This window comes from Alosa alosa, chromosome 17, assembly GCF_017589495.1.
Source record: "Alosa alosa isolate M-15738 ecotype Scorff River chromosome 17, AALO_Geno_1.1, whole genome shotgun sequence".
NCBI classification, from domain to species: domain Eukaryota; kingdom Metazoa; phylum Chordata; class Actinopteri; order Clupeiformes; family Clupeidae; genus Alosa; species Alosa alosa.
The window spans coordinates 508,021-523,872 of NC_063205.1; the positions used below are offsets into that span (position 1 = coordinate 508,021).

The window sequence follows — 15,852 nt, forward strand, 5'->3', positions numbered from 1 at the left end:
AATCATAGAATATATATTCTATATGTTTGTTGAGTTTGCTGTCAAAATGCCAGGCTGAAGATAGTGTTAGAATAATTCAGTTTCGCAAGCTGGGTGAGCTCATTGAACATGCCGTGTTTGCTAGCAGCACCAGCCATTCGGGCAGCTCTGTTCATCCGAACAATTTTGCTTTACGGTTAATGATAGCAGTCTAGTCAGATATGACTTAAAGTTAACTTATATCAGTATTGCTAAAGTTATCCTATTAAACTCAGAAAAATATGATCACCAGGAGTTACATAAATGTTAGCTAAATCTCCACGTTAACCAGCAGCACATCTTCAGCCTATAATTTTGACAGTAGCCTAGCTAGAAGAAGCTAACGTTACCGGTAGGCCTAGCACTACTTCATATTTTATTATCATGCGGATAATAAACTGTAACTTACTGACAACAAAAGTAGGACCTAATTATAAATTAGGCTGCCGAGTAAGGTTAACCTAACATTATGATGAACTGCCATAACGTAAGTTAGCCTAAACAGCAAGTAAATTTAGCTAGCCTAGCATTTGAATGAGTTTGTAAGTCAGACAGTACGATGTACATAGACTGTAAACATGACCGAATTTAATGTAGTAACCTACACTTTTACAATAAAACATTATCGTTTGATAAATAAATGCTTGCTTACCATTAAGGAGGAGTGAACTTGAAAGAGAGCTGAACCCCCTCGTTGGTCTGACTAAACTGTTGCTGAAAATGATCTTCTGCAGGACAGTTCAAACGTCGTTGCGCAGTCAACTATAAATCCACTACTTTTCAATCACCAAGTTAAGATTTCCCAGTCAACCACAAATCCATGACTTTTCAATATCTTTTAGTAAACTTTGTATCGACGCTCTATCGATTATGGCAACATAAACTATAAACCAATGTTGTTTCGATATCTCTCTTATCGATATTCATGCACTGTTTTTGTCAGGATTGTAATGCTGATTCAATGTCTATTTACAGTGTATGAAAATGCACTGTTCTGTTATCCGAGGTCTTCTTATTATTATTACAGTGCATGAAAATGCACTGTACTGTTCTTCCTAGGCAACTTCAACAACTTCTTATTATTATTCCGCTTACCACTTTTTCCGTACGCTATTTCTCTTGAACAGTTTAACTTAGAAACTTCATTCAAACTTTGTAACGAGGGTATTCAAACGACCAAGCTGCTATGTCTTTTCAACTTTGAAACTTTTATATTTTTTAAACTATTAAAGAAAAACTTTTTAAAAATCCCCATAGACTTAACATTGCCGATTGTGACATCATAATACGGCCGTTAAGCAATTAGAATCCTGTTGTTCAGGCCACCTGCAGCCTCAGGCTTTAAGCATACAATCTGGGTCAAAATAAAAGTCCTCACTACAATAATCCACTGTTAAACAATGTAACCCATTAAACTACTGAACTTTTTACATTCAACTTTTAAACGTCTACTTTTAAACTATCATTAAACTATCTATCTATTAAACTAGCTGTCTATCAACAACTTTTAAACTATCTACATTCAACTTTTAAACTTTTAAACTATATACATTCAACTTTTAAACAGTCTACTTTTAAAAGTCAAAGTCAGCTTTATTGTCAATTTCTTCACATGTTCCAGACATACAAAGAGATCGAAATTACGTTTCTCACTATCCCACGGTGAAGACAAGACATATTTTACCAATTTAAGTCTACAGACAAAACATAACATTCAAGTAAACAAAAAAGTAAGTAAATAAGTAAATAAGAGGGCACATATAATGAAAAAATAAGAGCAGCAAAATTTGGTTGAAATTGTGCATAGACAGTCAATAAAATACTAGTGCAAAGTCAGGCCAATAAAAGGCTGGGGTAGTTCTGTTTGACCTAAGTAAGAAAGAAAGTGGCATAGTGGTGCAAGTTATGTAAGAGCAGCAGAAGTGTTGTGTTTTCAGGACAACAACAACAAGTTGCAAAGTGTACAGTGTGCAAGTGGAGTAGTGCAGGCGGCCATTGTGGGTCCAATGTCCAGGATGTTATGTAGCTGAGGGGGGAGAGGAGGGAGAGAGTTCAGCATCCTTACAGCTTGGTGTATGAAGCTGTTGGTGAGTCTGGTAGAAAGGGAGCAGGCTTCTGTACCTCTTCCCAGAGGGCAGTAGATCAAACAGATTGTGAGCGGGGTGACTTGCATCACTCACAATTTTGGTCGCCTTGCGGGTGAGGTGGGTGGTGTAAATGTCCTTAAACTGATTAAACTATCTATTAAACTAGCTGTCTATCAACAACTTTGAACTTGTCATCAACTATGTCAACACTTGTCATCAACTATGGCTCCTAACCACTGTAGCTAGTTAGCATGTTATCATAGTTAGCATTTTTAACAAAACTGCTAAAAATGATTAGCTAGTAGGTTAGCTAAGTCACATGGTTAACATAGTTAGCATGTTAGCATTGCTAGCATAGTTAGCATGTTTAGCAAAACTGCTAGAAAACGTTAGTTAAGTTAGCTAAGTAGCATGGTTAGCTTAGAATGGCTCTAATGTTCGCTAACAGTTATGCTAAGATTTTTAACTAGGCTAACCATGCTACTTAGCTAATGTTGTATAGCAGTGCTAGCAATGCTAACATGCTAACCATACTACTTAGCCAACGTTTTCTAGCAGTTTAATGAATGTTGATATTCAAATAGTTTAATGGCTGTGTATAGGTAGATATTTGACGATAACTGAAAGTTGGAATGGCTCTAATGTTTGCTAGCAGTTATGCTAAGATTTTTAACTATGCTAACCATGTTACTTAGCTAATGTTTTATAGCAGTGTTAGCAATGCTAACATGCTAACCATGTTACTTAGCTAACGTTTTCTAGCAGTTTTGCTAAACATGCTAACTATGCTAGCAATGCTACTTAGCTAACTTAACTAGTGTTTTCTAGCAGTTTTGCTAAACATGCCAACTATGTTAGCAATGCTAACATGCTAACTATATTAACCATGTGACTTAGCTAACCTAGCTTATCATTTTTAGTAGTTTTGCTAACTATGCTAACTAGCATGTTAATAATGTTAACATGCTAACTATGCTAATTATGAGACTTAGCTAACCTAGATAATCATTTTTAGTAGTTATGTTAACTATGCTAATTAGCAGCAGTAGCAGAACCCCCTCATCAAAGGTGTCCAGACTCCATATATGCATCACAAAATCAGCCTTTATGCTGACGACATTCTTCTCTTTCTTCAAGACCCCACAACATCAGTAGAAGAAACCATCAAACTCATTGACACATTCTCTAAAATTTCTGAATACTCAATCAATTGGAATAAATCTGCAGTTCTCCCATTACATCCCAACAGCTGGGATGTGACAGCCAACTCTTCACCTATCCCACTCTGCACTAATTATATCACTTACTTAGGGATAAAAGTCTCCCCCAGGCTGTCAGACTTATTTAGCCTAAATTATTCCCCTCTACTCACTTCAATAGATGATGACCTTCAACGCTGGAAGAACCTCCCATTATCCATCATGGGCAGAATCTCAATCAAAATGAAAATACTGCCCAAAATAAACTATCTATTCTCTATGATTCCAACCCAGCCCACCACCCTCTGGTTTAAGTCTCTTAAAACTAAATTCTACTGGAAAGATAAGACCCCAAGGATCAAACTCGCCACTCTCCAAAAACCAAAAGCAATGGGAGGACTAGAGGCCCACACTTCCAGCACTATGCCCTGGCCAACCAGCTCCACTTCATCCACAAATGGCTACACCCCACCCCCTCAGACAACACCTGGTTAGACCTAGAACAAACAATCTGTAAAGAAATTAAAATCTCAGATCTCCCTTTCTGCAGTCAGTCGGTCAAAAAACATCCATCTTTCAAAGCCCCAACAATTTCAGCTACTCTGACAGCCTGGTGGAGATTCTACCACATCACTGATTCACCTATAGCACCATCAATTCAAGACCCCGATTTGGAATAACCCAGATTTCACCGTCAACACAAAAAAAACACTTAACTTTCACATGGATGGGAAAGGGCATCACTCACCTTCAACACATTCTTCAAGACAATAATCTGGCCTCATTTTCCTGTTTGGTCCAGAAGCACGGCATCGAGAGTAAACACTTCTTACAATACCTGCAAATTAAATCATCTATCCTAGGACAAATTAACATCCAGACAGCTAACCTTGACATTCCCCACCAATCTCAGAGCTGATTAATATTCCTCTCCCAAAAAATACTCTCCCAAATTTACAAAATGATATCTCGCTCAGAAAAACAATTGGCCTGCCATATCACAAATGGGAATCAGACTTATCAATTACTCCCGGTGCCGACTTCTGGACCAAAATGTGCAAAAACATCTACCTCATGACAAAGAATAGTAATCAACAACTAATACAATACAAGGTTCTTCACAGATTCCACTTCACTGCACATAAATTGGCTAAAATGGGGTTTGGCTCGGATCTTTGCACTCACTGCACACAAAATAACCCAGATACATACATTCATGCGGTTTGGCATTGCACTCCAATCAACCACTTCTGGGTGAGTGTCACAAAATCTCTCTCTTCCATCTTTGGCTGTCACATCCCAGCATCCCCTTCCTTATGCATACTTGGTGATACATCCAGTCAATTTAAGCAACTCCTGCAATAAAACACTGCTGGTAGCGCTGACTATCGCCAAGAAAACAATCCTCATGAACTGGAAATCTAAGAAAAAAGCTCACATCACTCATTGGAAAAACTTGTTAACAGACTATATATCATTAGAAAACCTATCAACTACAAACTTAATCAATACTCAGGATACAACCTCTCCTTGGTACCCCTTTATCACCTACTTACAGTCCTGACCCTCTTTGCCTGAGTTCCATCTCCACACCATCATAACACACTTCATCAACAGATACACATATCATCGAACACTGGGCAGGGGAGGGTAGCTGGAACTATTATTGTTATTATTATTATTATTATTATTAGTAATATAAATAGCATCCCCTTCTTTCCCTCCCCCTTTTATTTACATTCTCTGATAACTTTACTAATTTCACTCTTTTTCTCTGCCTCTCCCATTGTTATTCTGACGGGCCCCATTGGATGGCTTGGGAGACTCCGGTCCCATGGTCGCTGTGTGGTTTTGGCATTGGTTGGGTCCTGTGGGTTATCTATTGGCCCTGGGCCCCGGAGTGCACCCTCCTCATGCGGCCATGCACACTTTGTCCTGGAAGCACACAGCACGCTTTACTCTCTTTTAATTGCACTACATGTTAGGTGACATACATAAACAAAAACTATAAAACAGGGTAGGGTAAGAGTGGAGTGCAGGTAGATGCCTCATCAGGTGTCTATCTGCATGCCTCACTTATTTTAATGCACACATTGAGGAGGCATACATCTTACACAGGGTAAGTGTGGTGTGCATGGGGAAATCCTGACAGATATTCACCATGCATGCCCACTTCTTTTAATGCTACACTCTAGATAGACCCCTCAACCTAGCCATTCACATACTGTACATATTTAGGTCAAGAGTGGCGTGTTGGGTGAAGGTCTGGGGGCGAGGTGTGGTTGGTCGTGGTAGTGGGGGATGTGTGCATATGCTGGGGGCCTGGGGCGACGGGTGGCACGCAGGTCCTTCCCTCTGTCAGCTCGTCGCAGTATTACTGCGGGGGCTGGGTGGAACTGTGGCCATTAATGGGTGCCCAGGTTGGCAATCAGTCAGGCAATCAACCAGGCAATCAGTTATTCCTATTATTATACTTATCTTTAATAGAATAATTACAACTCCTCTCCTCTGAAACCCTCCCTCTCTATGTCCCAGCTTCTCTCCTCTTGGCCCAACAGCAAGCCAGCCTTATACATATGCACACACACACACACACATACTCACTACCCCTCACCCCCCATCCCAACACCACCTTATTCACACTCTCAGAGCTACCATCTGCACCCCCCCCCCATCCCCCCTTCTTTTCATTCCGGTCATCAATTTCATCCCTGATAATCATATCTGTAATCATCCTGGACCTTAAATCATCCTTAGCCTTTCTGTTATTAATGTTATGTTGTTTTTGTGGAAGCCAAGTCAATGTGATGTCTTGTTAAGTTACAGTATGTGTTTATGTAATGTACATCTGTTTGTCGTATGTAGTATTCATGTGCATGTCGTAGTGTTGCATTTTTTGTAATGTCAATGATGTTTGCAAAAAAAAAAAAAAAAAAAAAACTATGCTAATTAGCATGCTAACAATGTTAACATCTTAACTATGCTAATTATGTGACTTAGCTAACCTAACTAATCATTTTTAGTAGTTATGCTACCCACACAGCAGTAGACTCCTAGGCGGATCCGCCTTCAAGACGCCAAACCCGCGTGACTGTCGCATTCGTTTTGGTGCCGCACAGAGGATCAGCTCCGCCTCCAGGCGGCCCCGTAAATTCTACTGTCAAACAGCGGATCCTGAGTGGACCCATGTCGGATCCAGCGGGCGCTGACGCCGCATTTACTGTAACGGTTGAACATGACTGTACACCAAGAGCCAAGAAGAGTCATACTAGTGGATATTTTCTTTGCTGGGACACGGTTGCGCTGAACCCTCTCGAGTAAGTGATATTTATTAATATATTGCGACATTCACAATAGCTAAACATTGGCCTTTGTGGTTTTATAATCATCATGTTTATTAATTGTAATGACGTTGTTTGATATTAGGACTAACGTTAACGTTAGTGCAACCAGAGACGTTTGTCATTTTGTGCAACAGTTTGTGCAAAGTTAACGTTATTGTTAGCTGTGATGCTCATATGAGTCTGTAGCCTATCTGATTTAAAATGGGATAGCAATTTCGGCAGAATATGTTATGGTAGTGTGATTTAAAAAACACACATTGTTATTTAACATTAGTCTGGTCCTGTCTGTTTTAATGTGTCGCTGTTGTCCATATAGTGCTACTATGCTAGCGGCATATAGCTGCTACCTAGCATGCTGCTAGGCGCAATTGCATAAGCTAATGTCTATTAGTGCTATACATATATTGAAATCACGTTTTATGATGCAAACCTTGATTAAGGTGATATTGGCACTGGTATTTCAGTCAATGAAGTCAGTGAAGCACTCTGCTATGATAGCTACCTACAACTTTAGCATGTTGACTCACTGATAATGGTTTAGCCCTAGCCTCTAGCTAGCTGTGCATTAACGTTTGCATTTTGCCAAGTTTGGTCTCATACGTAACTTTAGTGTCTATCTGCCATCTTTGTAATGAAAGCCTCGGCATTTTAATCACTGTTTAAGTCGGTTCAGACAACTATTGGCATCGGTTTGTGATTTATTATGCTAACATAACGTAACGTAACTGTATGGAACTTGGTCCCCATCTTCTATTTTGTTTGTTCTGCAGCGTCAACTTTTATCGGCTGGATTCTAGCATCTAACGTTACGATTGCCTCTGTTGGGTTTGCTTGATCAAGTAAGATACTTGTTGTTAAATACGCGTTAGATACGGGTTGTTAAAATGAAATGTGAACACATTCCCGTAGCATTCCAAAATAGACCAGAGATGCTTGTACTATATGTGTATTTGGAAATTTTGGGATTGCAATAACCATAATGATATCGTTATGTAACAGCCATCGTTTCGGGGACTCTGATGACAGTGAAGAGCCAGAAAATGGTGACTTTGCATCTCTGAGGTACCTTCCAACTCGCCTGGTATATCAGTTGAACCCTCAAGCCCAAGCCAATTGCACTGGCAAAGTAAGTAATAATCTCTTAACATTGAAATAACTAAATCATAATATTAATATTAGAGATATGGTTAACATTCTTAGTGCTAAAGACATTCCCCTCTCTTTGTATCTATTCCTCCAGCTCCACCATCTCGCCGAGTGCCAGGCAGCCGAGTCACTACCCCTCAACCTGGAGAAAACTGTTAAGGTAAGACTGATCTCTGAAATAATATTGAATACAGTGGCCCCATCTATATTAACACAGCAGCAGTCACTCCATTTCAGATCAACAGATTGCATCTGCATTACCATCTGAGATTTTCTGCATACTTTATCCATTACTTTCAAAATCTCAGCCAAATATTTTGTCAGTTAAAACATCTGCATTCATGCAATATTGCCTGAAAAGTTCATTCATTATTATCAGATTGTATTGAAACACATTGATTTCAATGTCAATCCATTCATGGAGTTGATATAGATAGTGCATACCAAAATATTGAAACATACAAATTCATGTCCAGCATGACCAGAGATTTGTTTTTGTTTGCCATTGTTTGGCCCTGTAGCTCTCAGCCTACCATGGTTAACAGATCACAACCATTTATCTCCCTTAGCACCTCACCATGGGGCAGGACCGCAACACTCTTCACCACCTCAACTCCCTGCACCTGCACCTGCACCTGCATTTAATATACGGAGAGTTACTCAAGGTAGGGACTGATCTCTGAAATATTAGTGAATAGAAAGGCCCCATGTGTATGATCAGTCATGGTTAACAGATAACTACCATTTAATAAAAAAAAATTCCCCCTCTCGCACACCGCCCACCTCACTATGGGCCAGGAACGGCAGTCCCTCCTCAACTCCCTCCACCCCCACACCAGCCCTCAACGTGCAGCGAACAGAGGAGCTTTGTAAGTCATGTTTCTTTTTAAATTTAATCTCCTTAATACCCATCTCATATATTGTATTGTGTAAGCATACTTGGCTTTGGATGCTACATACCATAAACATAAACATATCTGTCTGTTTGATTACAGGTGCTGTGAGGAAAAACATGGTGACACGGTTTCAACCGGCGGTGGATCGGGCAACGAGGAGATGTGTTCCGCCTCCATCCACACAAATGGAGAAATAGGAGAAATAAGCATTAAACAATCTTTTTATTGAACTTCTTGTCATTCACCAGTTATTCATTTTCTGATATTTTAGCTGTGCATAGCGCAGTATTTCATTGAAGTTGTAGCCTATTAGATAAAATATTTCATGTCTGCACTGACCTAGGCCTATAAAGCACTAAATTAGGTTTTGACCACAAAATGAATGTAAAGTAGCCTAGGCAATGTAGGCTACTTAACAAAAACAGAATAGCCTATAACCTGTAACTTTCCATAAATGTCCATTTTATATTTCCATTGAGTAGTGATCACGTTTGTACAGTAAATTGATGTCTTGACTTAAACCTTTTCTGTTTATTGACAGTATTGTTAAGTTAAAAATACGAGGCAATGCAGATTAATCGTAGGCCTATATTGCTGTAGTAGCCTAGGCTAGGCCTAGTGATAGTTTTACTTTTATCCTATAGTTGCCTAGTTTTATCCTACAGCAAGAACAGAAGGAATTTTGAAAATGAGATAACGGGTCCAAAACGGACCGGGCCAGATGAGCCTTTGAGTCCCGTTATGGGTCCTTGTGGCGGATGTATGTATCGATTTTGCGGATCCCAAACGGACCCGCCCGTGGAGGTAAGGTTGTAATCGCGGATGCGGAGGGATGCAGTGCGGAGCCACGGGCGGGTCCAGCGATCCGCCGTGAGCGGATCCGTTCCTGAGAGCATCTGGACTCCGATATGGGTCCGTTTCGCGGGTCCGTTCCGGAAGCCGTCATACCTCCGCGGCGGATCCGCCGCGGAGTCCTTTTGCTGTGTGGGTAACTAGCATGATAACATGCTAACTATGCTAACCATGTGACTTAGCTGACCTAGCTAATCATTTTTAGCAGTTATGCTAACTAGCATGCTAACATGCTAACTATGCTAACCATGTTACTTAGCTAATCATTTTTAGCAGTTTTGCTAGAAATGCTAACTAGCATGCTAACATGCTAACCATGTTACTTAGCTAATCATTTTTAGCAGTTTTGCTAAAAATGCTAACTAGCATGCTAACAATGCTAACATGCTAACTAGCTACAGTGGGTAGGAGTCATAGTCGATGACAAGTAACAGTTACAATGGCTGAACAGTTAAAAAGTTCAGTAGTTTAAAGGGTTAAATTGTTTAACAGTGAAATATTGTAGTGAGGACAGTTTTTGGCAGAGGAAGCAGTTGAACAGGATGTGTAGTCTTAACCCTTAAAGGAGTACCGTCACACCGGTGTGACGGGAATGTTGAGAAATGAACATTCTAAAGAATATCTGGGTTCATTGAATTCAACATAGAATTTTAGAACCTTCAATTGTTGCGGAACTTAGAATGTTCAAAAACCTACACCTTTAAGGGTTAATAGGGCCAGTTTGTATGCTTAAAGCCTGAGACTGGCAGTTGATCCAGGTGGCCTGAACACCTGCCATAGGATTCTAATTGCTTAACGGCCGTATTATGATGTCACAATCGGCAATGTTAAGTCTATGGGGATTTTTAAAAAGTTTTTCTTTAATAGTTTAAAAAGTATAAAAGTTTCAAAGTTGAAAAGTCATACCAACCCGATCTGTTTGAAGACCTACGTTACAAAGTTTGAATGAAGTTAAACTGTTCAAGAGAAATTGCATACGGAAAAAGCGGAATAATAATAATAAGAAGAAGTTGTTGAAGTTACCTAGGAAAAACAGTACAGTGCATTTTCATGCACTGTAATAATACATTGTATGTGTGGTTGTTTAAGACACACTGAAGGCATGATGCCACCATAGGTTTGCAGAGAACTATATACAATATGCACACTTGAAAGGGGTGGTGTGGGGGGGTTGTGAGGGCCGCTGAAAACCAGTGTCCATCCTCACAGGAAGGGGTGGTGTGGGGTTGTGGGGGCCGCTGAAAACCAGTGTCCATCCTCACAGGAAGGGGTGGGGTGGTGGTGTGGGGTTGTGAGGGCTGCTGAAAACCAGTGTCCATCCTCACAGAAAAGAGTTACAGTTAATCTGCAGCCTTAGGCACTGGTTAGCAGAAGGTGTCCACTAAAAATCAACAAACCCCACTTCTAAAAAAACACAAACACACTCGCGCACTCCCCGGGAAAACAGGAGATTCTGTCAATCTGAATTTTAAGTTTTTAAGTTGCTTACAAAATAACACTGGCCTTTATATGACACATTATATGACACAGGAGGGAGAGGGAGACGCGCGCGCACACACACACACAAACTCGCGCATACAATGCTAAGCTAACAGCTAGACTATCGATTTAAAAATGGACATTTTTTTGGACAAATAATTCAGTGGAAATGCATGGATTCCAGTTGCTGCTACTGGAAGAAACTGGAATCCATGCATTTCCACTGAATTATTTTTGGAATCTGATCCTTATCATACCTGTTCATTCTTACTTCGTTTTTCGAACTTATCGTGACTAAATTCAAGATGGCTGCAAACGCTAAACTTCGTGAAGATACTGTATGGATAAATCGTCTTGTAAGTAAACTACCAGTGCTTTTTCAAAGTTTTCAATGTCTCGTTTTAAATGTCAGGGCCCTCGGAAGTCTACCAATGAAGTGTGGAGATACATTGAGCCTCGTAAATGGGTGTAAAACAGTGATTTATTTGCATGGCTAGTCCGATGCCGAAGCACCACTATTGAAAAAGCTGTTGGTAGCATCTGCTAACTAGCGCCAGATTTTGGAGTGCAGGGGACAAGCCGAGATGGGCTATGAGACATACGTTCACACTCGGTATCATGTTTCAATACACTTTAGGTCAATATCACACCGGAATTCTCCTTTAATTCACGTTTATTTCTCAATGATCTGCCTGCTCCGCTATGGCTAGTGCTGTACCTACGGCTGGGCCCTCTCACAGTTTTTAAATGGTCAGTAGTGGGAACTACTGTTGCCTTCATGATTTCCTTTTAAAAGTTTCTTACAAGGAGATAATTATCAACAATGACAAGCCAGCTGGAACCTACGGCTCTCTCTCCCTCTCGTGAGTGCAGACGCATTCCCAATCAGAGCCATATAAAGGTCTGTTCCCAATTAAATGGATCGCATAATGTTCACGTTAGATCTGCTGCAAAGGAGATAACTAAGAGTTAACTTAGTTTAACGTGATGTTATCTCTATTTAACATGATGTTTTGTCATGGACATTGCAAACGTTCTCTAAGGAGAGTGAAAAGCAGTTTGCAGTAAGGCTAACCAACGTCGTCTCTATCGCAGGAAAAAAATAGCGAGCAGCCTGATAACCAAATAAAATGCTCGGCGGGCCGGATTCGGCCCGCAGTTTGCCCACCCCTGGACTAAACGGTCAAACAAGTTATTATAGCCTATGGAAGCTTCTACACTTTTGGATGTGTAGAGTTGTAGGCCTAGGTGCACTTAGTTTTTAGCGATTGACCAGGTTTCTTTTTGAAATTAAATGCGTTTGTTAGGCAAGCCGGTTGTAAAAATAGAGAAATTAAAGTGCGTGCTGTGCCTATACATTACACAAACAATCTTAAATCGCGGAGATAACATTCGTTAGACAGGCAAAGCTGTCAGCAGCAACATGCATAAGAGCCTTAACAATGTAAGAGCACAGCTGGGTCTCGTGGACGGTCGCGGTTAACATTAGGCTAATTCAACTGTGACATGAAATGTTTTGCTCTTTCACTGTAGGCTACTCTGCAGCCGGGTCTGGAGAGAGAGAGAATTTAATTTCTCAAAAGTGTATTTCAATCCTAGGAGGGTTTTCTGGTCTCTCAAAGTAGCCGAACTGTGTGTGTGTGTGCGCGCGTTCCTCCAACTTGTAGCCTGCTGTTGGGTCGACTCATGACTAGGCTACTTCAATTCAAAGTGTAATTTCTATCAGGTCTCTTTAGCATAGTTTACATTACATGTCGCAACAGTTTGTTTTAACAACAATAGAGAGAGCAACCGGTGCACACGATAGAGTCAATTCTACTACGGCTGCCCCCGCGCGCTGAAGCCAACATCTCCGGCAATGATGCAGTCGAGGGAGTAAATTGCAGATTACCAGCGTCGTGTGCGCACGTGTGGTGTCATATCATTAAACATTGAAGATTACTAAACTCCCGCTGACTGGACGCGAAACAGCCGGGAAAACGGGAAGAGCGAGACGACCCGCTTGGTCTCTACGACAACCTGCCGTCAACAGACAAGATTTTATGCCTCCATAGGCTACATTAACGAGTCTGTGGATGTGGGTGAGTTGTGTTTTTAACCTACACTTGTTGCAGGGTGTTTAAAGCTTCTTTGTTTTGAATGTTTATAATATGCATATTTGTTTTGAATGTTTATAACATGCATATAGTAGCCTGCAGTCTCGACATATTATATTTAGCAGAGAGAGTGGTGATTATGCCTGAGTAAGCATATTAGTCCGCAGCGTGTAGGAGCCGTCTAGTCTTAATAATGAATGAGCTTTAAATGTTTAAAAGTTGTCGGTTTGACCTTAGCCTGATAGCCAAGTGGGCCTCCGATATCCAAGAGGTCAGTTACTTTTGCGCCAAGAGAAAACTGGAGAAGAGCTGCATGCCACTTTTCCAGGCATACTAATGGCATGCAGCCTATATCTCAAACAGCGCTGTAAGAATCAGATCAACGCAGCGTCACTGTTAGACCTGTAGGCTATGACATAGGCGAGTTTAGGCTCAAGCAGCCCTACAGTATGCTCTGTAAGCAGCTCGTCCACGATGCTCTGTGTAGGCCTATGTCCATTTTCTTTGCTCTCTCATTCTCTATGGACAACATGGCAAGTCCACTCAGTCTCTCCTGTCCCACTGTGCTCCTCAAGTGGTTTTTAATGATCTTTAACTTGGAGAATGAGCGCTCAGAGGTTGCAACGGTGACGGGAAGAGTCAGAAATAAAATTAGGCCGGTGCAAATCTCACTGAATGCAGAAGTTACTGCTGGGTGGTTGCATTGGCGGAGCGAGGGGGTGGCTTCAGGGGCTCAAGCCCCGAATCTCTTTTTAAAAGCCCTGAATCTTTTTTTGTAGGTGTGTGTTTTCAATTTAACTTCCCCCTTAACTTCCCCCTACTATTACTGAGCAAAAATCCCTTACTTTCAAAGCACAGTATTGACAGATAATCTGATTTCCCACACGATGATTTTAGCCGAGCAGAGCCGAGATGTAGCGGTTTACGTCATAAACCTGGCAGGAAAGTTCAGAGCGGCGCAGTCAGTTTAAACAGCAAGCCGGTAAGAAAAACTATTGTCAAGACATTAGGCAATTAGGCTACTGTACCCCGGAATACAAAAATAAACTTCAGAAAGACAGAAAGTTTGTTGTACTGTATTCTGTAGTCTCAATGACCGAATCAGTAGATATACCTGTTGTCAGTTGAGTTCGTTCAATTAATTTATTGTAGGCTAGTAGCTGTAACGTACGTAACGAGATGTAACGTACGGAGCCCCGGATATGTCTTTGGGATAAGTTGTGGCCTCGAAATAGCAATTCGTTCCCACAAAAATAATAAGTTGTGGCCACAAAATAGCAATTCGTTCCCACAAAGTACTAATTTGTGGCCACGAAATATTAATTCGTTCCCACGAAATAGTAATTCGTTCCCACGAAATAGGTCATTTGTGGCCACGAAATATTAATTCGTTCCCACGAAATAGTAATTTGTGGCCACGAAATATGTATTATCTAACGTGCACTGGACAGCTGGGTGAGCAAATCGAGCGCCAGTAGAAGCCTGTCGTGTCTTTTCTCATCACTCCCCACCAGCTCTCAATTCTCTGGTTTGCAGTAGGGTAGCCTACAACCGGGACGATTGAAACGGGGGACGAATGAAACATTCTGGTTTTCTCCGAGTGCAACAATGATAGACAGACATCATTTGGACAAAACATAGAGCATATTAACCTCCGTTGCTCAGCCAAATGCCTTCCTGTTACGTCCTGTTATCACGGAGTTACAGGCGATAAACTATTTCTGATGGTCACAAGTTTACTTCATTAGCGGTTTATTTTTTTTATTATTATTAAAGAGTGTTTTTCATTTAAAGGTTTGACTTCATGCTTATTATGGCCGCCGCTAGCGAAGCGGTCATATAGGGATTGTCAACGTTTTTTATTTATTTTTTTCCCGTCATCTACTTCCTGAATTTTTGGTCAACGATACCCGGGACACCGAACCACCGGCACACATGAAATTTGGTGGGTATGTAGCCCCACTAGACTTTTACGGAAAATTTTTGTTTCGTCCCCGGGGTCCACTCCCCCCCCGTGCTGGGCCCCCCGAACCGCAAAAAAAGCAGTTTTTCCTAAATAACTACCTGAACCGTGGCACCGAGGATGAAGAATCTTTTATGGTATGTTGGTCTCAAGGGCCCACATCAGATTTGCACCCCCCCGTAAAAAATGAAAATGCAATATTATTCTGCTTTAATCGCCCCTATCTTCAGTTAAGATGTTCAGAACTGCACCAAATTTTATTTGTATGATTGACCTGGCATTCTCTGGGGTATGCCAAGTTTCAGTAGAATTTCATCCATGGGGGGGGTCTTAAAAAAAATAGATTATGTGTACATTTAGTGACTGTACACTCATTGGCCTGTAGATGGCGGTGCACACATATACACATGCACACACACACAGGCACCCACATACTATCGGTATTAGAACGGCCGATACATAATTACAAATTCAGTAGGATTAAAAGAAAGCCAAAATATATATTCATCATCATCATCATGGCTGCATTTCCAGTATTGGCGATAAGTAGTCGTTTGTCCACTAGATGGCGCATCATTGCAGTGAGACGTAATTTTGTTGGAAGTTAAACGTGGGTTGGAATAACAATGGACGCTTCCTACAAGGACTATAGTTTACCGCAGAGAACGTCTAATAAGGATAGGATGATGTTCACATGAAGTGTAATTCCCATTTCTTCTTGAAGCCGAAATAAATCTGAGGATGTTTATCGGACATGCTTGGTTTTTACTGC

The 15,852-nt window shown here is 40.9% G+C and overlaps 1 protein-coding gene across 1 annotated transcript; it reads left to right on the top strand.

Annotated features, from left to right (window-relative positions):
- Window positions 1-6,490: 6,490 nt before the first annotated feature.
- On the top strand, window positions 6,491-9,113 carry LOC125310944. The gene is made up of 6 exons (XM_048268745.1): window positions 6,491-6,621; window positions 7,648-7,774; window positions 7,889-7,954; window positions 8,364-8,459; window positions 8,593-8,663; window positions 8,790-9,113. Exons 1-6 carry the CDS (start codon window positions 6,491-6,493, stop codon window positions 8,917-8,919), a joined length of 621 nt encoding a protein of 206 aa, XP_048124702.1. The 3' UTR covers window positions 8,920-9,113.
- The last annotated feature ends 6,739 nt before the right edge of the window (window positions 9,114-15,852 follow it).

Bases quoted from the DNA above. Each gene is read 5' to 3' on its own strand.
- LOC125310944 (XM_048268745.1), top strand. From the start codon at position 6,491: ATGTCGGATCCAGCGGGCGCTGACGCCGCATTTACTGTAACGGTTGAA. The intron at 7,955-8,363 runs GTAAGACTGATC...TATCTCCCTTAG, and splicing joins ACCTGGAGAAAACTGTTAAG to CACCTCACCATGGGGCAGGA. The intron at 8,664-8,789 runs GTAAGTCATGTT...GTTTGATTACAG, and splicing joins GCAGCGAACAGAGGAGCTTT to GTGCTGTGAGGAAAAACATG.